At 45.2% G+C, this 22,475-nt stretch overlaps 1 protein-coding gene and 1 long non-coding RNA gene across 16 annotated transcripts in view; one reads left to right on the top strand and one right to left on the bottom strand.

Moving 5' to 3' along the window:
* The window catches only part of FNBP1 (formin binding protein 1), a 122,185-nt gene that overhangs the window by 63,709 nt on the left and 36,001 nt on the right, over nt 1-22,475 (bottom strand). For all 15 annotated transcript variants that reach the window (XR_014521373.1, XR_014521374.1, XR_014521375.1 and 12 more), the window contains exons 2-4: nt 16,821-16,936; nt 7,847-7,903; nt 7,142-7,289 (exon numbers count right to left, since the gene is read on the bottom strand). Coding sequence is in view for 6 of the 15 variants with exons in the window: in XM_083485132.1 (XP_083341258.1) it covers nt 7,142-7,289; nt 7,847-7,903; nt 16,821-16,936 (321 nt within the window). In the remaining 9 variants the exon portion in view is untranslated. The remainder of the gene's footprint in view (nt 1-7,141; nt 7,290-7,846; nt 7,904-16,820; nt 16,937-22,475) is intronic.
* Nucleotides 11,557-13,857, top strand: LOC310698405. The gene is made up of 3 exons (XR_014521506.1): nt 11,557-11,788; nt 11,891-12,075; nt 13,647-13,857. It is a non-coding gene; the product is annotated as an uncharacterized lncRNA (long non-coding RNA).

Consider the following 22,475-nt stretch of genomic DNA (forward strand, 5'->3'; position numbering starts at 1 on the left):
CTCACTGATGCACCTTTTTTCTCCCTCTGCACAGAATGAGGGCAGAATGGGGTGGAGGAAGTCACTAGCAGAGGGACTCAGGAGTGGTGGTCGTTTCACCAGCGATACACCGCTGAGTGAAGCCAACATTGCAGTCTGCTCCTCATACCAGTCCTGGGCGATATATTGATATATCTCCCAGGCCTAAGAGATACCTTGGTTGAAATCCTCACTCAGCCATAAAGCTCACTAGGTGACTTTAGACTGTACACTCTCCACCTAACCAACATCTAAGAGTTGCTGTGAAGAAAAAAATAGAATGCGAGGAACTATGTCCATCACATTGAACTCCTTAGAGGAGGGAAATAATAATTCTGACTTTGGTAGTCATGGTGAGGATCAAACAAAACTATGTCAATGTAACTCTCCTCTTGATCACTAGAAAAATTATGCAGCTCACCAGAAACTTGGGTTGATTGTTTTGAAAGTGGAAGTCAGGAAGCAAAGTTCTACATTCTATACTTCATGCAGAATCGCAATGTACACCCAAACTTTGTACATCATGTTCAGGACCAGCAGACCACACACACACAGAGAGAAAAAAACATAAGAAGAGCCTGCTGTATTGGGCCACTGGCCCATCTAGTCCAGCTTCCTGCTCCCACTGTGGCCAACCTGTTGCCCCAATGGGAAGCCTGCAAGCAGGACTTGAGCACAAGAGGACTCCACCCTCCTATGGTTTCCAGCACCTGGTAATTCAGAAGTATAGCTGCCTCTGACTATGGAGGCAGAGTGTAGCCATTGTGGCAAGTAGCCATTGATAACCATTTTCTCCATGAATCCTTTCAATGCTCATTTAGAGCCATTCCAGTTGGTGGCCATCATTGTCTTCCATAGCTTAACTGCACTGTGTGAATTAGTCCTTTCTTTCCATATGTCCTGAATCTTCCAACATCTAACTTCACTGAATGCCCATGAGTTCAAGTGATATAACAGAGGAAGAAAAACTTTTCTCCATCCCCTTTCTCCATGCCACGCATGATTTCATAAACTTCTATCATGTCGCCTCTTATTCACCTTTTCTCCAAACTGAAAAGCCCCAAATGCTGCAACCCTTCCTCATGGGGAAGTCACATCATCCCCATCGTCATTTCAGTTGCCCCTTTTTGAACCTTTCCAATCTCCATGATATTCTTTTCAGTGAGGCAATCAGAGAAGGCCCTCTGTCCTTCTTTGCACCCACAAGGAAGCTACTCCAAACTCAATGTCTCACAAAAGGATAACGGCTGCCAGCATGACATCAGCTGAGCTCTCTCTGCGTGTGCAAAACACAATGACTCACGGTGCAGTCCCAACGATGGAGCTGCCTTGGACATGAGCAGATGTTTTAAAAAATCAAAACATAAAGAACTGCAATAAATGCATCCCAAAACAAGCGGGGTGGGGGTGGGTTTGAGGGTGAGGCAGGACCGAGCAGCTTGTGCTGCTGTATTGAGCAAGGATCATGTGAAATATTTTGCTCATGAAAGGTTCCATTAAAAAAATAAAAATGAAAAAGCCTCATTTGTATTGAAGAAACAATTGGTTAATTGTCCCCACAAGGCACTGTTTGGATTTACTAGTCAACAGAGGAATAATCTTGGCTGGAGCTGGAGCAAACACTTTGGCTGATTATTTATGGACATTTCCTGCAAACCTCTTTGAAAATCAAAATGAAAAACAAAATTAAGGAAAGCACCCTTGCATTTTCCAGTCAATGGGTCGTGACTTTCAATTTCAGTTTCTGTTAATCTTAAATGCAGCAGCTCTCCATATTTCCACATTGGATTGCAATCAAAAACTTTAAACCAGGTGCCTCAAACTTAGCAGAGATGGTGCCTGGCTGACTTCCAGTGGGAGGGAGTTCCACAGGGTCAGGCCCATGACACTGAAGGGCATGCTTTATCGTTGGCACAAGTTACGGTTCTGCCCTAAGTGGGGCCACTAATAGTTGCTTCACTAAGTGAGTCCATTGATCAACTCGGGACGTACAGGACAAGGCAGCCCTGAAGGTACCATATTTTTCGCCCTATAGGGCGCACTGGCCCATAGGGTGCACCTCGTTTTTTGGGGGGGAAATAATTTTTTTAAAAAATTATTTCCCCCCCGCAGCTGCGGGGCTGGGGAAGCCCGAGCTTCCCCCGACCCCAGCCCCCAGAACAGGCTGCTGCTCGCAAGGCTTGCGGACATCTGCGCGAAGCACGGGGGCGCTCCGGAGCACGCCCCGTGCTTCGGTCTGCAGGCTGCTGCCCACAAGCCTTGGGAGCCCGGCGGGCACTCCCGCCAGGCTCCCAAGGCTTGCGGATAGCTTCCTGAAGCCTGGAGAGCAAGAGGGGGCGGTGCGCACCGACGCCTCTCGCTCTCCAGGCTTCAGCGAAAGCCTGCATTCGCCCCATAGGGCGCACACACATTTCCCCTTCATTTTTGGAGGGGAAAAAGTGCGTCCTATAGGGCGAAAAATACAGTAATATGCAGCAGCACTCATGGAAATCTGGATACTGAGATGTGACGATAATAAGAACCCTGCCAGATCAGGCCAGTGGTCCACCAAGTCCAGCATCCTGTTGTAACTATGGCCAACCAGGTGCCCATTATGGAAAAGCAGGATTCAAGAACAAGAGCACCCTCCCCCTGCCCTGCAGGTTCCAGTTTTCTTAATTCAGAAGCAATACTGTCTCTAACCATGGAGGCAGAGCATAGACATCGTGGCTGGTAGCCATGTTATATAGGCAAAGGACAACTATCTGGGGACAGGAATGACATCAGCCTCTCCCCCTACATGGACACACACAAGCTGAGGTCCATTTGAGCCTACTCTTCATCAGTCACATCTATAATTCTCCCTATTTTTGGATCAAAGCCCTTCACACAACAGTGCAAAAGGGATCACAGGTACAAGGTCTTCAGAACAAAGCATGCACACAAAGGGGTGGGGCGGGGAGATACTTTTCTTCACAGACACTTGCTCATCATGTAATGGATTCGCTGGGACTTGAGCCAGGTAAGAAATAACCTTCACCATGTTTCTCCTTCCTCTGCAGCAACGGCAGACAGATGAATAGATCAAACACTCTGGTCCATCTGAAGAGGGTCTTTCACTTTCAAACTGTTAACCACAGGTAATATGACTTGGCCACTGGATCAGGTCAAAAAGCTACCATCCAGTCCAGAATCTGTTCTCACAGTGGTCAACCATTGTGGGAAGTCCCCAAGCAAGAGAATGGTTGTTGCTCAGTACAGTGGTATCTTGGGTTACATACGCTTCAGGTTACATACGCTTCAGGTTACAGACTCCGCTAACCTAGAAATATTGCTTCAGGTTAAGAACTTTGCTTCAGGATAAGAACAGAAATCGTGCTCCAGCAGCACGGCGGCAGTGGGAGGCCCCATTAGCTAAAGTGGTGCTTCAGGTTAAGAACAGTTTCAGGTTAAGAACGGACCTCCAGAACGAATTAAGTATTTAACCCGAGGTACCACTGTGTTCAGAACCATGAGGACTAGGTTATTAAATTTAGGCTGTACCTCTAGAGTAAAGGGTCTGCTTTGCAAGAAGGAAGTCCCAGGTTCAATCCCTGGTAGCATCTCCAGGTAGGGCTGCCCTTCTTGCTAAGGTAGACTGCCTCTGGACATGGGGGTTTCATTTCAGTACAGTGGTACCTCGGGTTAAGAACTCAATTCGTTCTGGAGGTCTGTTCTTAACCTGAAACTGTTCTTAACCCGAAGCACCTTTTTAGCTAATGGGGCCTCCTGCTGCCGCCGCACCGCCAGAGCACGATTTCTGTTCTCATCCTGAAGCAAAGTTCTTATCCCAAAGTACTATTTCTGGGTTAGCGGAGTCTGTAACCTGAAGCTCAACAGCAATGCTCTCCTCACTTGTTATTATGAATAATGATGATGATGATGATGATGTTGAAATCTTTAATGTGTCCCCACACAAGAGTTTTTGGAATTGCTGCTATGATTTAAAAAATGACAATTTTCTGCATTCCCGTCCCGTTCTCTCAACTGGTCCAGCAATGTGGGAAAGAAACCTGTCAGAACAATAATCCAGGCAGGCCTCAGACGTCAGAGGGAAGAAGCTAATGGCGCAGATCTCCCCCACCCCCACCCCAGCTGTGGGCCTGTGCTGAATTCCACGTTATTGTCTTCAAGAAAGGCCCCTTTGATTTTAGTCGTTTGACTGTTTCCAGTCAGATGAGGCCTCGACACAATGTTCAATGGCACGTTTTCTATCGGTTGCTCTGTTGTTAATAACCCAGTGCTGTTTATGTCAGCGGGGTCAGACTTGGAACGCGTTAAAAAATGTTATACTGGGCCATGTGCTGTAGTCAAGGTAGAATTTGAACCACTGGGATGGGCATTCTAGAACCAGGGTGGACTAGCCTGAGCTTAATTTCAGGCAGGCCGAGGCCTTGTTTCATGTAGGCAACAAGGAGAGAAAAATCAGGTGTGGGTGGAGAGAGAAAGGGGGGTTGGTAAGAATGCAAGAGAGAAAAGAGGCTGCCCCGCCCACTTTTCAAATCTGCCCCACCCACTTTATATCTGGCTCCACCCACATGCATCTCTCATGGACATGATGTTAAGTGCTCACAGTGCCACGGACTGAACCCAACATCAGTCATATTCAGAGCAGCCCGGCTGAAAGCAGTGGACTTGAGTCCCTGACTTTCAACTTCCTCTGAGGAGAAGTTTGTTGGATACAACCCCGTGTGAGTAAAAGCAGGAGAGATTAGCCTGCTATCATGAAATTCCTACGGTGGATTCCTGAGCCAGAAAGCAAGAGATTCAACAATCCACCCACTCAATAGATATACTGGCAATGAGCAAAGGCATCACACTCAAATTCAAACGTCACAAGGTGGGTGGTACTGTTTTGACTCGATCAGAGATTCTAGTCCTCATGGAGGTGATCTAGATGCCAGTGCCTTTCCTCCAGTGCTATTTGAGGTGTATTTTTTTCTGCTGAAAATCTGTGTTTCTCAAGGGTGCCATCTAGGCTGCAATCCAAGTCCAGCAACTTGACTTGAGCAATCCACCAGGCCCTATAAAGGCAAGCTTTGGGACCAGAGGCTTTGGTCTGAGCAACTTGCCTTGCTGCAATAGGTTCCTGGAAGACTAAAGCTCATTTCCTTTGGAACTTGCCTGCCTGCCTGAGATCACACTATTTGAGTCTGGCCCTCCAAACCTCTGGTCTTAGTCTAGCCCAGAAGAGGCAAAGGCATGGCCCTTCAGATGTTGCTAGACTACAACTCCCATTATTCCTAACCACTGACCATACTTGCTGGGGCCAATGGGAATTGGAGTCCAACTTTTTTTGGGGGGGGGGGGAACACACCCATTCCCATCACTGCACCATTGTCCTAGTCTTTCAAGAAGAACATAAGAGTCTGGCCACAGGATGAGGCCAGTGGCCAACGAGATGCCACTTCTGCCTGGGATGCTACTCTTCCTATGTGCAGGGATGTTTTTTTAAATTTTGAAATGGAAGAACATTCCATTCTATGAGCCTTCACTTTCCGGATGAAGTCCATACACAGTTTGCCCCCCAACAGCTGTCGCTGCTGAAGAATGAGATCTGCCCCCAGGAGCTTGTGATGCTATTGTCCTGGACAAAGGTACTAAAATGTTGACCCTTGGGAATGCACCTAGTGCTCACCATCCATATTTGGGCTCCCTGTCAGTCCCAACCAGCCACTAAGAGGTGCACAAACCTTTCAAACTTGCTTTTCTGGCTTCACCCAGAAGCCAGGAGGAATCAGATGAAAATAACAAATAGCTGTGGTTTCTTGCATTACAAGGGATTGGACTAAATGACTGCTAGGGGGTGCCTTCCAACTCTAGTTCTATGATTCTATGACCTCTGAAGGTAAGGACTCTTCTCCATTGGAAGTTTGTGAAGAGAGGTTGGATAGCTATCTTTTCAGGATTCTTTAGCTGTGGTTCCTGCATTGCATGGAAAGTGGACTGGATGACCCACGGGTGACCCTTCCAACTACACAATTCTATGATTCAAAAATGTGGACTTTGCAAGGTATCACTGATGGGCAAATACTGGAATCCAAGTCAGCTAAGAATCCGATTCCTTGGATCGTTACCGGCTGCCAGCCACTGTTTACTTGAGAGAGAATGTGTGTGTCATATTGCATTACGTAGCGGAGTTGGTTTATTATTTCAGCCTGTAATCATCCCTTTTACCCTACCGCGAGCTAATTGCACGTTTACATGGAGGAGGAGGAAAAAGAAAGAAAGGAGAGGCAGGAGAATCCTGCCTGGAAACCTGAAACCACTCATTGCCTCAACCCCCCTCTGATCCAGATCATAACCAAAAGCCTCTGTCTCCCACGGCGCCCTCAAGGCGTGAGCCACTGCATTATTTATGCCTTACAGCAAAGGAACAACTGAGAGCCTATGTCTCAAAAGGGCTGCAGCAGGGTGGGACGGTGCGGGGGGGGGGGATTGGAAGAGCAGAGAGAGCACGGCTTGCTTTAGCATTCACCAGCTCGAGTGCCACAGCCAAAGCCAGGCGAGGCAAGTCCTTTACAGCCTTTAAGCATCCTTGTAAAACCAGCTGCTGCTGCTGCTGTGTGCACCATCCGCCAGAGTATGCAGCCTTGCGCCAAGTCACAGGGCCGGTTCCATCTAGCCTCTCTCTCTTTCTCTGCACCCCCAACTGCGCGCCACCCCCTCTCTCTGTGCACTACACTCCCTTTCTCTCTCTCATAAATGACATGAAAGAGGGAGGGATTCCTCAGTCGTCCCAGTGAGTAACAGCGGGACCCCAGCTTCTGGAGGGCCACAAAAAACCAGGCTTGGCTTCAGTCAGTGACCTTACATCAAGTGAGGGTACAGGGTTTTCTTGTTATCTGTCCTAGGCCTTCATGATAGTAAGGGATACTATTCTGAATAAGGGCAGGGATGCGTTTTGGCCCTGTGGCAGCTGTTGGGATTCCCATCAGCTCCAGCAAGCATGAGCAATGGTCACAGATGACTGCACCTGTAGTTCAGTGGTATGCAGGGGGCCACTGGTTCCCTGCACCTGCTCTTAAGTACATATATCAGGAAGCAAGGAACTGCAAACAAATTGAGGGGATTGGGGTAGAGATTTGAAGAAAAGTGAACCTACCATTTTCCTCTCCTGTTTCAACTCCTGGACGTAGCGGGCCAGTTCGGCGGTGATCTGGGAGGTCATGTTCTCCGAAACGACCTCATGCTGTCCTGCATAGTCATTCATCTCATTCAAAGTGGCTAAGAAGGCCTGGCAGGACGAATATCTAAAAAAACAGAACAACGCAAGGCGAACCACTCATTTAAAAGGAGAGGAGGAAAAAAATTAATTAAATTTAAAAGACACATTGCCCTTTATTCCTTGGAGATAATCAAGTTCTCCAGAGTTCTCTGCAAAGACAACGACCGGTGTGGACTGTAAAGGATATTTATAAATGGGGTTGGGTTGTGGGGAGTCTACAGTTCAGTAGGCAGAACATTGAACTCTGCAGACAGAAGGTCCCAGATTCAGTAACTGGCACATTTCCCAGAGCTGGAGAAGGGAAGACATGTCTCTGAGAACTTGGGATATGGTCAACTGAGGTACTGTTGGGGACGAGTGGGCCAATGGAGTGACTCAGCATAAGGCAGAATTCAGACAGAACCGTTTTTCAGCCCAAGGGCCACATTGCCGTCTGGGCAACATTCTGGGGGCTGCAGGCCAAGGTTGGGTGGGGCCATAACAGAAAGTGGTGGGCAGATTAATGTAATTGAATACCGATTTATCTACACCAGTTGCTCCCTAGAAAGAGGCTGAATATGCACAGGTTCATTGGAAACTTACTTGTACTCATCTTCTTCTTTGGAGTTCTTTTTGGGTTGGTATTTCTTTGAAAGGTTCCTAAAATAATAATTAAAAAAGAAACAAAATAAATAAAAATGAAATTTGCGATTGCCAGTGAATTTTCTACCCACCAGCTGTACCCAATGAAGCTCTACTTTATGCCACTGAAATTAATGTGCTTAAGTCTGCCATGCCAATCAATTCCAATAGGTCTACGCTGAGTGAGTCTAACTTAAGTGTTATAAATATTTTGTAAGGAGGCAAAAAACCTTCAGTTCTTTATCCAGTCTTCAACTGTTCTGAGGGCAATCTATATAGGGTGCATTCAGATGTAGCAAATATTGCATTAATTTTCCTGATTATCCCATTTTCTGTCCTATTTTCTAATGTTCCTTTCACACTGCAGTACCTGTTTCATTATGGAATGGTGGCACATCACACTAAATTTCATTTACACACTGGTGGGCGCAGCGTGACACAGCGACAGACGTCACTGAACAACGCCACTGCTCCCCTGTCTTTCCTGCAGATTTCAGCTTCTGTCCCCCCATAATTCTACCTCCCCCCACACAAAAAGGGCAGAAAAGAACAGTATTGCTGTTGACTCCTGTGATTTTCTGGGTTAAGGGGACAGCAAACATACACACACACGCACACACACACCGAAATTAACATGGAAATGATCACCAAATTCTGTTGTATTCCACTAGATTTCTGGAGGCGGAGTTTACATTGTGGGAAAGCCCAGATATACACTCATACCTCGACTCCTGAACTCCTTGGGAGTCGAACATTCTGGCTTCCGAATGATCAAAAACCAGAAGTGAGTGTTCCAGTTTTCGAACTTTTTTGGGAAGCCAAACACATCTGGCGTGGCTTCCGCTATTGTTTCCGGTGTGCCTGTGCAATCGGGAACCAATCGGAAGCTGTGCCTTGGTTTCCAAACATTTCAGAAGTCAAATGGACTTCCAGAATGGATTCCGTTCGACTTCCGAGGTATGACTGTAATGCGGAAATCAACAGTTAGGGAAATGTTGGGGGTATGGAATAAACTGCTGCATGAATGCAAACGTGGTCATGGCACAATTTGCAAGGATTTGCAAACCTGTCAGCATGTGGTGGTGTGGTTAGAGTGTTGGTAGGACCTGGAAGACCCAGGTTCTAGCTCCTACTCAGCCATGAAGCTCACTAGGTGATTTTGGGGCAAGTTGCTGTCTCTCAGCCTAACCTACCTCACAGGGGTGTTGGGGGTATCAAAGGAGGAGGGAGAGAATCTTTATACCACCTTGAGCTCCTTGGATATAAATAAAATAAATTTTGTTAACTCTCTTGTTTCTCATTTTTCCCAATTTAAAACTTCTTTGCAACCTTTCTATAACATTAGTACACATTTCTCCCAATGTATATGCATCTTTCTTTTATTTTTGCACACACACTTTCCCCATTTTAATGCATTTTGTACGTTATTATGCTTCCACATAATATACACATTTTTGTACCCTTTTTTTGTTGGAGAACAACACTGAAAAACTCAGAGAAAGGTGCATTTTGAAAGATTACAGTTTTTCAGTTTGCAAATCATTGCAGGAAGTCCAGATTTTGTAGGCTTGCATTAAATTGAAAATTCACCCAAATTTCTCTCCCCTCCCCCGCATTCCTTAATACAAAAGCACACATGAAGCGACGACAAAAGCTAAAACTTGTGGCCAAATCTCAGCACAGAGATTCGCCTTCTAAGTTACAGGAGCTTTCTCCCACCTCTCTCTACTTTCCCAGAAACTGATGCAAACCTTATAAATATGCAGACCGGATAGCTCATAAATAAGCTCTCTTTTCACAAGACTCTAAAAGGAGAACTTGAATGACAGCAGAGGCCAAAGGAGAATTTATTGTGCAGTTTAGTACAAAAAAAAAATTGTTGCATTGTTGTGTTTTACTTTCACAAGTCTGTTTTATCCCCAAACTGCAGCAAGTCAATACCAATTTTTTTGGCATTGCTTAGGATTTCTGATATCCAAACAAAATCACAAGTTTTTCCACTGGAGAAAATTTTGTTTCAACCCCCCCCCTTTTTTTCTGGGCTCTCTAACTTGTGGCAAAATCACAGCAAATGAATTCTGGGAAAGTCCAAGTAATTTCCACAGATGCATTTTTATTAAACCCAATTCAACCTCCTTCTGTTTCCAGCACTTGGAGGAGTGGATGGGCAAAACACTGCAGACCAAAATATAACTAAAAGTACACCACTTAAGAATTTGAAACTAAGGTACAAAATCAGAGGAGGAAGATTCACATAGGAATATAGGAAGCAACCTTATACTGAGTTATTTTGTAATTCCACCTGCCACATGATTTTAACTTGCAACTTTTGAATTGCTTTTTCAGATGTATAAGTTTTGCCAATTTAGAATACTGTAAAAAGTAAGATACCAAAGAAAAAAATGTGCAGCTTTCAGTGTTCTACATAACTCTTTGCCTTTTCCTCTGTCTAGCAAAACAAATAACAGAGAGAGAGAGAGAGAGAGAGAGAGAAGAGAGAAAATATAATATAATATAATATAATATAATATAATATAATATAATATAATATAATATAATATAATATTAATATAATATAATATAGCAGAATGTTATCCTTATGGATATCTGTCCATTTCAGGCTCCCAATTTTCCAGTTTAGTTCCAGCCAACTTTTCCACATTGGTTTCCAATTTATTTACTTATTTCAAAGAAGGTCTTGGGAAAATTCATCTGCATGAATCTTAGTATGAATTTCTCCTAATAAATACATTTGTATGCTGCTTTTCCTAATGTACAGTTCCTTGGAAGAAGAAGAAGAAGAAGAAGAAGAAGAAGAAGAAGAAGAAGAAGAAGAAGAAGAAGAAGAATTCCCCACCCATCCAGCTGGGTTGCCCTAGCCACTCTAAGCAGCTTCCAACACATATAAAAACATAATAAAACTGGATCCTGCTACCAAATACATGATTAGTTCCTTTAGGGAAGAGTAACCTTCCCAGGAACTGGGAAGGGTGTTCAGCTGTTCAAAGCAATTTCTCCCAATATAGTGCACATTAGTATGCTACTTTCACTAATTATATGCAATTATATGCACACTTTACATATATCTTAGCATACACTGCTTGGCTGGAGAACCACCTTGCAGAATTTGGAGAAGTGCAAAAGGGGTGGGGTGGGGCTGCAGCTCAGTGTCAGAGCCTTGTGTTAAGAAGGTCGTAGGTTCAATTCCCAATGGCATCTCCAGGTAGGGCTGTCTGAAACTCTGAAGTGTCACTGCCAGTCAGTGCAAAAAATAGCTAGATGGACCACTGACTCGTTACTTAAATCACCACTTTCTTTAGCATCCTGAGGACCGGAATCTCATTTTAGTTTGGATGCAGAAGCACCATGCAAGTGGATGTCCATGTTCAATGTCCTGTCTCCACGTAGGGCTGGGAGAGACTCCTGTCTAAAACCAAGGAGAGGCACTGCCTGTCAGGGTAGACAATACTGAGCTAGATGGACCAACTGTCTGACACAGTATAAGGTAGCTTCCTATGTGAATCTCAAGGGTATGGCTGTATTTCACTTCACGTATTGTTTTGGAAAGTGCAAATTATATGCAGGTTCGCCTTTAAATGAAAGCCAGATTTAATTTATCTCCCATCCCTAGTTATCCTCAAAACAGAAGTCATGCAAACCGGTGCCATTCACGTAAATTTATAGAGGCTGCAGGAATCTGCAACCCCAAATGCAGAATTGTTATTCTTTTGGTGTGTGGGTCAAGTGGGTCCCGTTTATGTTCCCTACCCCACCTCTGTTTGTTCCATGCAGATGTATGCCACCCCAACCCATTCTTCTTCACCAGCATCTTGCCCATGGTGAAATCTGCCGCTGCCTCCCTCCCTCTCTACAACTGTTTTTGGAGCAGCTGCATCTGAGATGGTGAGCTAACATGGTCTTGTCCCCCCACCCCCACCCCCTTCAGGGATTTCAAGGCCTGCATGGCCGATGTTCTGCTTGGCTGACTCTCCTCATTCTCGCCAGATCACTCCGGAAAGAAGTCGGATATGCCTGAGAATCCTCCTGGAGCGCAGAGAGAATGCCAGTGAGATGGGTGCCCGAATCAAGAATGCACAAAAACACACGCGCACGTCTCCCTGCTGATGCCCAGGAGATGCCTCAGGAACACATTTTCATCTGCTTATTATCTGGCCGCTGTCATGCTAAAGGTACGAAATGGGAGAGAAATCCCATTTCCTTTGCATTTTAATGAGAAGCTACCCGATCTGTGCTTCTCAAACTGACCTGCGAACCAAAACACAATGATAGTTCAAAATCTGCCCTGCACTGAATTTTGTAGTGTGGCTCTCCAGACAAACAAAGTGTATAAAATATGTTACATTAGGGAAGAGCTTGCCTTAAAAAGGATGCACTCATGAAATGACATGCAAAAACACATTGCATTATTTTTATTTATTTATTGCACTTATAGAACATATTTTTCTCCAAGGAGCTCAAGGTGACGTGCGTGGTTCTCTTCCCGCTGCCCCCATCTAATCCCCACAAGGACCGCGCAGGGCTGAGAGACAGAGACTGGTCCAAGGTCACCCTGTGAGCTTCGTGGCCAAGTGAGGAGTTGAACCCTGGCCTCCCTGGTTCCAGTCCGACATTCTAACCACTACACCAAACTATTTATATTGTATTTGTATCCCATATCCAAGGAACCCAAGGTGGCAAGCATGATTACCTGCCTTCTCTCTTTTAATCCTCAAAACAACCCTGTGAGGTGGGCTGGACTGAAAGGCAGTGACTGGTCACACCCAGTGAGCTTCATGGCTGAGTGGAGGATTTGAAACCTGGTCCTTCTCAGGTCCTAGTCTGACATCGTAACCGCTACGCAACACTGCCTCTTGCCTAAGCAATCATATGCAATATTGGTGTGTATTGGTCAAAGATGTGCATACATGAATACATTTATTAAGAGAAATTCGTACACTAAGACGCTGTGGAATCTTCACAGGGATTTTTTGCAAATTGCTGGGGACACATGCAGAACTGAAATTGAGTGGGGCTGGGGAGTGGAGGAGTGAGATACTGAGGGAAATTGAATTTTACAGGTTTGTTCAGCCCTAGCTGGAAAGGAACATGTCCCCCAAAATTGGCCACATGCTAAGACAGATGAAGAGAACCTGCAATTTCTGCATTACAGGCGGTAGGATTTGGTCACCCTTTGGGTCCCTCCCAGCTCTATGATTCTATGATTTCAGGATCAGCTTAATCCAGCCTCCTGCTTCCAATATATGCCTCTGGAAAGCCAACAAACAAGACCTGAAGTCCCCACTCCTGTTCCTTTTTTTCTGTACCTGTTGGACAGATGTATACAACTGCTGAAAATGGAGGTTCTGGCTGACTATTATGTGCCATAAGGCATGAGTTAGCAGGGAAATGTTGCAGTGTGTCCTCACTTATTAAACAGAAGTGCTCCTGATCAGGGTTCCAGCAAGCCAGCTAGCTATGTCTTCTACTAGGAGACTCCAAGCCATCCTGCCTTACCAAAAGTCAACATTCCATGTTGCTTTTTTACAGGGTGCCCCCTTAAATGTTAATTATTTTTTACATGTACTTCTGCAAACCTTGTTGATCCTCTTATTTTCTCAGTGGTCCCACGTTCAATCCCCATTCTACTGGCGCTCCCCACCTGGGATCACTGTTAGGCACTCACAGCTCTACACCTTCAGGAATTCATCTCGTCTGATAAATATGTAACACATTTGCTTTCACCTTGTTCCCAACAAGCAAGGAGACCAAGCTGTGCTTTATGGTGCTCCTTGCTAAATGGGGACAATGAAAGTTGGAAGAACAGCAAGGTCATCCCCCTGAAGAGAGGCACCTGAGCCTAACGATGAAACATATAACGGCAGAGATTTCAGCTGCAAGGTGACGGCTGTGTCTAAAGATGGCTCCCTGCCTCCTGAATTTCTGTCCAGTTTTATCTCCATTACAGGCCACAACAGACCGGGTGTAAATATATTAGTAGTAGTAGTAGTAGTAGTAGTAGTAGTAGTAAAATGCAATGGTAATAATATTAATAGCACATTCTCAGCCCTTTGTAGAGAGGCCAGGGATTGAACTTGGAACCTTCTGTATGCAAAGCATTTGCTCTGCTACAGAGCAACAGTCCTTTCCCCCTAGAAATAAAGTTAAGATTCTAGACCTCATGGGTCTGAATTAAGCTAAATCATTTGAATTTGACCATTGGGTCCATCTATCTCAGTATCATTGACTGCAGTGGCTCTGCAGGACTTCAGACTGCTGGGGGGGAGCTCATCCAGACCTAATTTATTGGACATGCTGGGAACAGAACCAGAGGCTTTCTGCGTGCAAAGCATGCACTTCATCACTGCACCATAGTCCCTTCCTAAGCGGGCAAGAACCCTGAGGGGTGCTCTCTCAAAGAGGCGAAGGTATACTGCAACTTTTTGTTGCAGTTTCCACACTGCTCTCCACTAGCTCGTACCTACGGGACCGCCTCTCCCGGTATGCCCCACGGAGAGCCTCAAGGGCCATAAATAGCAACACCCTAGTGGTCCCAGGCCCTAAGGAAGTTAGATTGGCTTCAACCAAAGCCAGGGCCTTCTCAACACTGGCTCCGGCCTGGTGGAACGCTCTGTCTCATGAGACCAGGGCCCTGCAGGATCTGATTTCTTTCCGCAGGGCCTGTAAGACAAAGTTGTTCCACCTGGCCTTTGGCTTGGAGCCAATTTGATTCCCCCCCCCTCTTTCTTTTTTTAAGTTGTATTCATTCAACTTGTTTTTATTATTGCTTGTTAGCTGCCTTGAGCCCGGCCTTGGCTGGGAAGGGCGGGGTATAAATAATAATAATAATAATAATAATAATAATAATAATAATAATAATAATAATTATTATTATTATTATTATTATTATTATTATTATTATTTTCCAAGTGATTTTTTTTTTGTTTTTCTTACATATTCTTTTCCAACAAATTGTATTATTATTATTGCTGCTGTTGTTGTTGTTATTAACTCTGAGCCTGCAGGACTTTCCTCAGTCAGATGCACCTCGAACAGAAAAGACTGGTTACTTTCTCCTTTGCCTCAAACACAGGAGATTAAGAGGCGTGTGAGAAAGATTAGCCATGGGATTAAAGTTACCAGGAAAAAAACCCCCTCAAAAATAATTTTTGGGTTTCAAAACTGCTTTTAAAAAGGCCCACAAGATTTATAACAGTAGGCCTTGCTTGGAGAGGATAGCTGCTGCACATAGGAGACTGAGATCAGTGGAAGTTGATGCATTTGGATAAATGAAGAGGGCTGCACCGCCAACCTGTCTGCCCTCAGCCAGCTTCCACCCACCTGCCTTTCTTACTTACAACTAGTCCAGCGGGTCGTGGCCCTGCCTGTCAGCTTCATTTACCTTCCCCTCTTAGTGTTGCCCATTGTACAGCTCAGCAGGAAGGAGGGTGGAGGGACAAACCGGGAATGAGTTGGCTCTGGCTCCTGCCTGGGCTCCCTGCCTTCTGCCCAAGTCTCAATGGACACCAGTCACCAGCGGTCAAGAGGGCTGCATTGGCTGTAGCACAGGAATAACTTTGTTGGATCACACAAAAGGGCATCCCGTACCCATGGGATGAGGACCCTTTGCCCCCACAGTATTCTGCTCATTTATCTGTTTGTTTCATTTATAAAAAGATTTATATACTGCTGTTCATTCACACACAAACACACAAGAGCATTTTACTACAATTAAACACAAAGCCATATAATAAAAGCTATATAAAAGAAGTTAAAGCCAGAAATCAGCAAACTGTTGTGGAAAGATGTACTCTTAGCTGCCTGCAGTGGACTGATGGAATAGAGGAAAAAATTCAGCAGGCATTTAAAAGGTTGGCACAGAAGGTGTCTGCTTAATCTTCAGTGGGAAGATAGTTCTACGGGGCTGGGCCAATGACACTGAAGGCTTGGGTGCTTGTTTCTGTTAAATTAGCCTCGCCAACTCAGGAAACAACCAGTGATGCTCTCACTGATGCTCTCAGAGAGGAATGGGTTCAGGCGGTACCCTGGACTTAACTTGTTAAGGGTTTCGTAAATTATTACAAAGACCCTGAACCTGGCTTGGTGGTGGGTAGGCAGCCAGTGCAAGGGTGCTGCATGCTGTCAGCGAGGTGCCCCCATCAACAGCTTGCCTCCGCATTCTGCACCAGCTGGATGGAGCTTCCAAACTGGGCCCATGGGCAGCCCCACATACAGCGCACTGCAGTAATCCAGTCTTGAAGTTACCAATGCATGGACTACAGCTGGATTCCCCATTATCCTCAACCAGCATGACCATCAGTCAGGAAAGATAGGAGTTGTAGTTCGGCAACATCTGCAGGCAACAGATTCCCCATCCCTGTTTACATGGTATTAGCAAACATAACTGAGTGCCAAAAAGAAGAATTAACCATGAGTAAGAGCATGGGTAGGCAAACTAGGGGCCGGATCTGGCCCAATCGCCTTCTAAATCCGGCCTGTGGACGATCTGGGAATCAGTGTGTTTTTACAGGAGTAGAATGTGTGCTTTTATTTAAAATGCATCTCTGGGTTATTTGTGGGGCATAGGAATTCATTCATTTATTTATTTTTCAAAATATAGTCTGGCCCCCCACAAGGTCTGAGGGACAGTGGACCGGTTCCCTGCTGAAAAAGTCTGCTGACCCCTGAGTAGGAGGAATGCAACCAGCAGGCTTGCGGGATCCTTAAGGGCGGGGTTTTTTGTGTGTTTTTTTACAACCCATAAAAACTAGGGGATGTGACTAACACAGATACATTAATATTAATGGGTCTACTCTGAGTATAATTTAGCTGGGAAATACCAAATGCTTTGAAGTTCTAAATAGCTACCATCCAAAATTTATCTTTATGACCAAACCTAGGAATGAAACAATCTTCTGAAATTGGCAAACAGACTCACCTAAGTTGCTTTGCATAGTTGATCTCAATTTCCGTCCTCTCTTTCACAAATTTGATGTACTTTTCCAGAACGTCGATCCCCCACTGGGTGTGTTTTTCAAGGTTGTCAAATTGATCCTGCAGAGCAAAAAAGAAAAGAAAAGAAAAGTGGATTCATTATGAGCCTTGGTGCAAATCACAACTGACATTTTTATTTTCAGTCATTAAAAAGAAAATCACCAATAAACACTCTATCTGGGGTCCAGTCCCATCTTAGATGCAATCCCCACTGTTTGACTTACGAGAACAATTCTGTACATGCCTAGCGCAGAAGGATGTTTGGTTGAGCTCAATGCAGCTTGCTTCCAGGTGAGCCTATATACAGGACCACAGCTTTACTGTTGAGTAAGTGCTTTTAGGATTGCAGTGCAGTCACTGGCTTTGGTGCAATGCCAATAACCATGAGCACCAGTTGTCCTAACAAACGTTTCAGCAATTTCTCTCCCTGACTTCTCTCTTTCTCAGGGAATCTTGTGAGTAACCATGACCTGTAACTGATGAAGATATATCCCTATGTGAGAAGAAGGTAACTGGTGTGACTCACAGCCTCTCTCAGCTTTCAGAAGAAGCTGCAAGGCGGATGCTTCTTATAAAGTTTCTCAAACTGAGAGGAAGAGCAGATCAGGTGGGGGAGAGCAGACCTCATGGTCAGCCACAAATTCTCCTCCCCCCTCCGGTCTTTGTGGCCGGCAGGAGGGGGAGGGATGCACTAGAAATGACAAAACTGATGGCTGGTGGCAAAATAAAAAAACTTTAGGGGTTAATTTTGGGAGGGATGGAATGAGTCTCCCATGAGAAAAGACTGCAGTGTTTGGGACTTTAAGGTTTAGTGAAAGGTGAGTAATGGGCAGCATGATATAAGCTCATAAAATGATGTAAGGAATTGGGAAAGTAGATAGAGAAAAGTTTTCCTCTCTCTCTCTCCTGACACTGTAACTCATATTTTAAGATTGAGGACAGATGAAGGGGTCGTGTCCCCCCCGACAGAGTTCATAAACTATGGAACTCACTCCTGCAGGAGCATTGATGGCCACCAATGTAGATGGCTTTAAAAAAGGACTTGACAAATTTGTGGAGGATATGGCTATCAATAGGGACGCGGGTGGCGCTGTGGGTTAAACCACAGAGCCTAGGACTTGCCGATCAGAAGGTCGGCGGTTCGAATCCCCGTGAGAGGGTGAGCTCCCATTGCTCGGTCCCTGCTCCTGCCAACCTAGCAGTTTGAAAGCATGTCAAAGTGCAAGTAGATAAATAGGTACCGCTGTGGGGGGAAGGTAAATGGTGTTTCCGTGCACTGCTTTGGTTCGCCAGAAGCGGCTTTGTCATGCTGGCCACATGACCCGTCAGCTGTATGCCACCTCCCTCGGCCAATAAAGCGAGATGAGCGCCGCAACCCCAGAGTCGGTCACGACTGAACCTAATGGTCAGGGGTCCCTTTACCTTTACGGCTCTCAATGGCTCCTAGCTAGAATGGCTATGCTCTGGCTCCACAATCAGAGGCAGCCATGCTTCTGAGTAGCAATTGCTGGAAACCACAGGAAGAGAGGGGGCTCTAGTGCTTGAGTCCCGCTTCTAGCTTCCCATGGTATATAAAGCTGGCCATTGCGAGAATAGGATGCTGCACTACATGGGCCTCCTTTGGCCAGATCCAGCAGGGTCTTCTTATGTTCATATGATGCACCATATTGTGTCTACGAAGATGAGCTCCAAGCCCCTGGAAACTGTGGTTATCCTGTTTCACAACCACTTCAGGCTGTAGTTGGAGTTGTCTGAATGCACTTTCAATCTAAACATAAAAATCCCTGCACATAGAAAGCTAGCCTGTCCGCAAAAAGAACTTTAGGCCTGGACTTCTCTCTCATATTTTCTATGTGCAGGGATTTGTTTGTGTGTGTTTTAATGGAGGAACATTCAGACATGTGAGCCACATCTGGAGGAATATAGCATAGACACAAATACATCACCTCAGTGAGAAATATCAGTCTGCTGCCTACTCCACACTCTAAGTTTCTTCTTCATCAGGCTCCTTGCCCCATGGCTTCCCTACCTCCTAGAATTGCTCACTAATACTAAAGCTGTTCCCAGGAGGTAAAAAAATAAGCAAGAACTCCTGTCCCTGGGGGACTGTGCAAGATTTTAATCCCAGCCAAAGTGCCAACTGCCTCTCCCCTTGCAGAAGCTGCACTGCAAACATTCTGGTAGCATTTGCTGAACATTCCGTATCGCTGCAGCCAATCAGATTTGATGCCACAAGTGCAATATAAAGAAGATGCATAGTGGCATGGATAACAATTACTCCGAGGGTATCCTTCCTCTGAAACCTTTCTAAATATGTAGCTGCATTGCTTCCAAAGCACAAGTGACACCACCTTTTCCTGTGCAGCACTTCCTGCGAACCATCATGCTTCCTCGTGGAAAGAAAAAATTCAGAGAGACCTCTAGCATGATCTCACACACAGAAAACTCTTCAGCCTAAACAAGTGATCTCAGCTGCCCTCTTTTCAAACCCCCCACTTCTTCAGAGACTGTACTTGGATTCCAGGCATTATTTACTCAAGTCTCAAAATACTGCTCGCCTTTCAATCAAGCACCCTGCATTCTAAACCCATCTAAGGCTTGTACACTGTTTTGCCTAATATACATACCTTTTTGAGAAAAGATACACAGGAAACTGCCCTACAACTCAAAATATTCTGCTGATCTACACTAATATCGGCTGCTCTGACCAGCAGCAATTGTCCTGGTCTTTCCCACTGCTAGTTACCCAGTGCTGGGTGGGACCAGAGGTGAAAGTCGGTGTGGCAACAAATCTCTGTTCTTCATTTGTAAGAAAGCACTACAGTACTTCACTGTGGCAGCGCCTTAAACTCTGTGCCTATTGATAGCAGACAGCCGCCTTCACTTTGCTCTTTTCAGCAATTGCTAAAACATTTTGTGTTTAGACAAGCCTATGTTTAGAAAGCTGCTGCGAATTTTTATCTGTTTTAGTCTATTGTTATTTTAACTTTTCGAAAGCTTTAGATTATAGTTAATTTATCTTGCTGATAATTTTAATGTTTTTCGGTAAACTGCTTTGAAGCGGGATATAAATGATGATGAAATAATATTCAATATTTATAATGAATGAACGCATGCACATTTTATCATTGTACAGTAGGCCAGTTTCTGCACATACCCTGCTCTATACCTTTCATCTAGGCAAGCAAGAGACACCCCAGTCAGGCAAAACACTCAAGGAAGTTGCTATGGGGCATTCCCTGAGGGTCACATCAGATCCCCAGGCCTAGAGTTTCCAGCCTTGGTGCTACCAGATCCTTTTACCTGTAAATGCCTAAGGCTGAGCCTGGATCTTCCGCATGCAAAGCCTCTTTCAGTTTCTCCACTGTGGTGGCTAAGATCCCCTTTTTAACATTCAGTATCAGTAGTCCCTAGGCCATTTGGGGAAATGATTCCGCAGTAGGGCTTGGTGCAATCTCTTTCAATGTTTCCACGGTGCTCTGAAATTAACCTTCCCAGGGATGTGAAACTCAAACCCTCGTGCAACATTCAGACAGATCCAGGCTGGGACAAAACCACTGGAAACATTTTACAAACATTGTCAGCTATACTAACCAACAACATTCCCTTCTTCTCACTTTTTTTTTGGGGGGGGGGTGAGTTTTAGAATATGGGGCTGACAGCAGAAGGTTCATGGCTGCCTTCATTTGCCTTTCAAAACCCATCCAGGTTTGGTGGTGTGACACGAATTTTAAAGTGCACATAAAACCAATTATGCTTCATCATTCAAAATTTAGGAAATATTCCCTGGAAAAAAAAGAATCTCTTTATTTGAGTTCACAGAACCATCTGGAAGCCATCTTGACTCCCTTAATGACCCCAGTTATTTTCTCTGCAGCAGAAGGAAGTTTAGTTTGCAAAATCCTTCAAATAAATCCTGCAAATAGAAGAACTTCTTACATCAATACGGGAAGCCTGTGACCATGGTTCCTGCCTCTGCTCCTTCTTGCAACAGAGCACTGGGGATCCTGAATTGGCTAGGATCACCTATGTGACTGATCTAGGGAGGAGAAAGCAGCAGCTTTGCTGGGTGGAATGCAGTGGGAGAGTTAGGAAAGAATTATACCAAAGTACCAGGAACGGCCTGGGGAGAGGGAGGGTAATATAACATCTGGGATCAAAGCAAGCTAAACATCTGTGCAACCTCTTTTTGAGGGGGAAATTATAACTTGCTGAAATCTTTTATTTCCAACCCTAAAATTGAAACTTGAGAACATTTGGCATAGGTAAAGGTAAAGGGACCCCTGACCGTTAAGTCCAGTCGCAGACGACTCTGGGGTTGTGGCGCTCATCTCGCTTTACTGGCTGAGGAAGTCGGCGTACAGCTTCCGGGTCATGACTAAGCCACTTCTGGCGAACCAGAGCAGCGCACAGAAACACCGTTTACCTTCCCGCCGTAGTGGTACCTATTTCTCTACTTGCACTTTGACGTGCTTTCAAACTGCTAGGTTGGCAGCAGCAGGGACCGAGCAACGGGAGCTCACCCCACTGCAGGGATCTGAACCACCGACCTTCTGATCAGCAAGCCCTAGGGCTCAGTGGTTTAGACCACAGCGCCACCCACGTGGCATAGCCCTGCCTAAAAACAAAACAAGCATTATTGGTTAGTTACTGCATATTGAGCCTGTTATCTAAGTCTTTGTTCTAGATGAGGGTTGTGAGAACCTGTTCCTCCATATTTTGCTGGATTCCAGCTCCCACCAGCCTCAGAACAATAGTCAAGGATGCTGAGAGTTGCAGCCAACAGCCCGGGATGCTGGGAGTTGTAGTCAATGGTCAGTGACGATGGGAGTTGTAGTACAGCAAACATCCTGAGGGCCTCTCTTCTGACCTAGGGTGATCTGAGCAGCAGTGTCCTACATATTACACTGCTTAATTGAGAGAGAGAGTTGATTCCAGTTGCCTGATATGACACTGTTTTTCACTAGACTATAAAGCTGGTGTCAAAAGATGAAGTTGCATGCTGGTTTGCTTGAGAGGAGAGAGGCAAGTATTTCTTGAGTATTTCTTGTTCTTAAAGCCATCTGAAAAGCCGCTGCTTATGAAATAAACCACTTCCTACGATTCGCAGAAAATAAGTAAGGCCTACTGAGAAAACCGGTGCATGAATCTTGCATAAACGTAACACTTGCGAAGAGGATGAGTTTTGGAACAAGAACATTTCAGAGCAAGTGGTGTCACTGCAGGCAAGAGATCTCTCTCTGGTGTAAAGTGAAACCCTGTCTTGCATAACGGGAGAAGTGGCCACCTTGCTAAACTATAACATTGCTAAACTTCAAGGGTCAATTTCTTGACCAAGCATAAGAACAGAAGAAGAGCCTGCTGGATCAAGCTAAAGGGAGCCCATCTGGTCCAGCAGCTAGTTCTCAGAGTGGCCAACCACATGATTATTGGAAGCCCGCAACAGGTATTCAAGGTATTCACAACTGGTATTCAGAAGAATTGCTGCCTCCAACTGCAGAGAGCAGAGCAGAGCTATCATAGCCATCTATAGCCTGCTCCTCCATGAATTGTGTCTAATCCTCTTCTAATGCCATCCAGGTTAGAATTATAGAATGGC

The sequence above is a fragment of the Podarcis liolepis genome (genome assembly GCF_965112155.1).
Source record: "Podarcis liolepis genome assembly, chromosome: Z".
Taxonomy (NCBI): domain Eukaryota; kingdom Metazoa; phylum Chordata; class Lepidosauria; order Squamata; family Lacertidae; genus Podarcis; species Podarcis liolepis.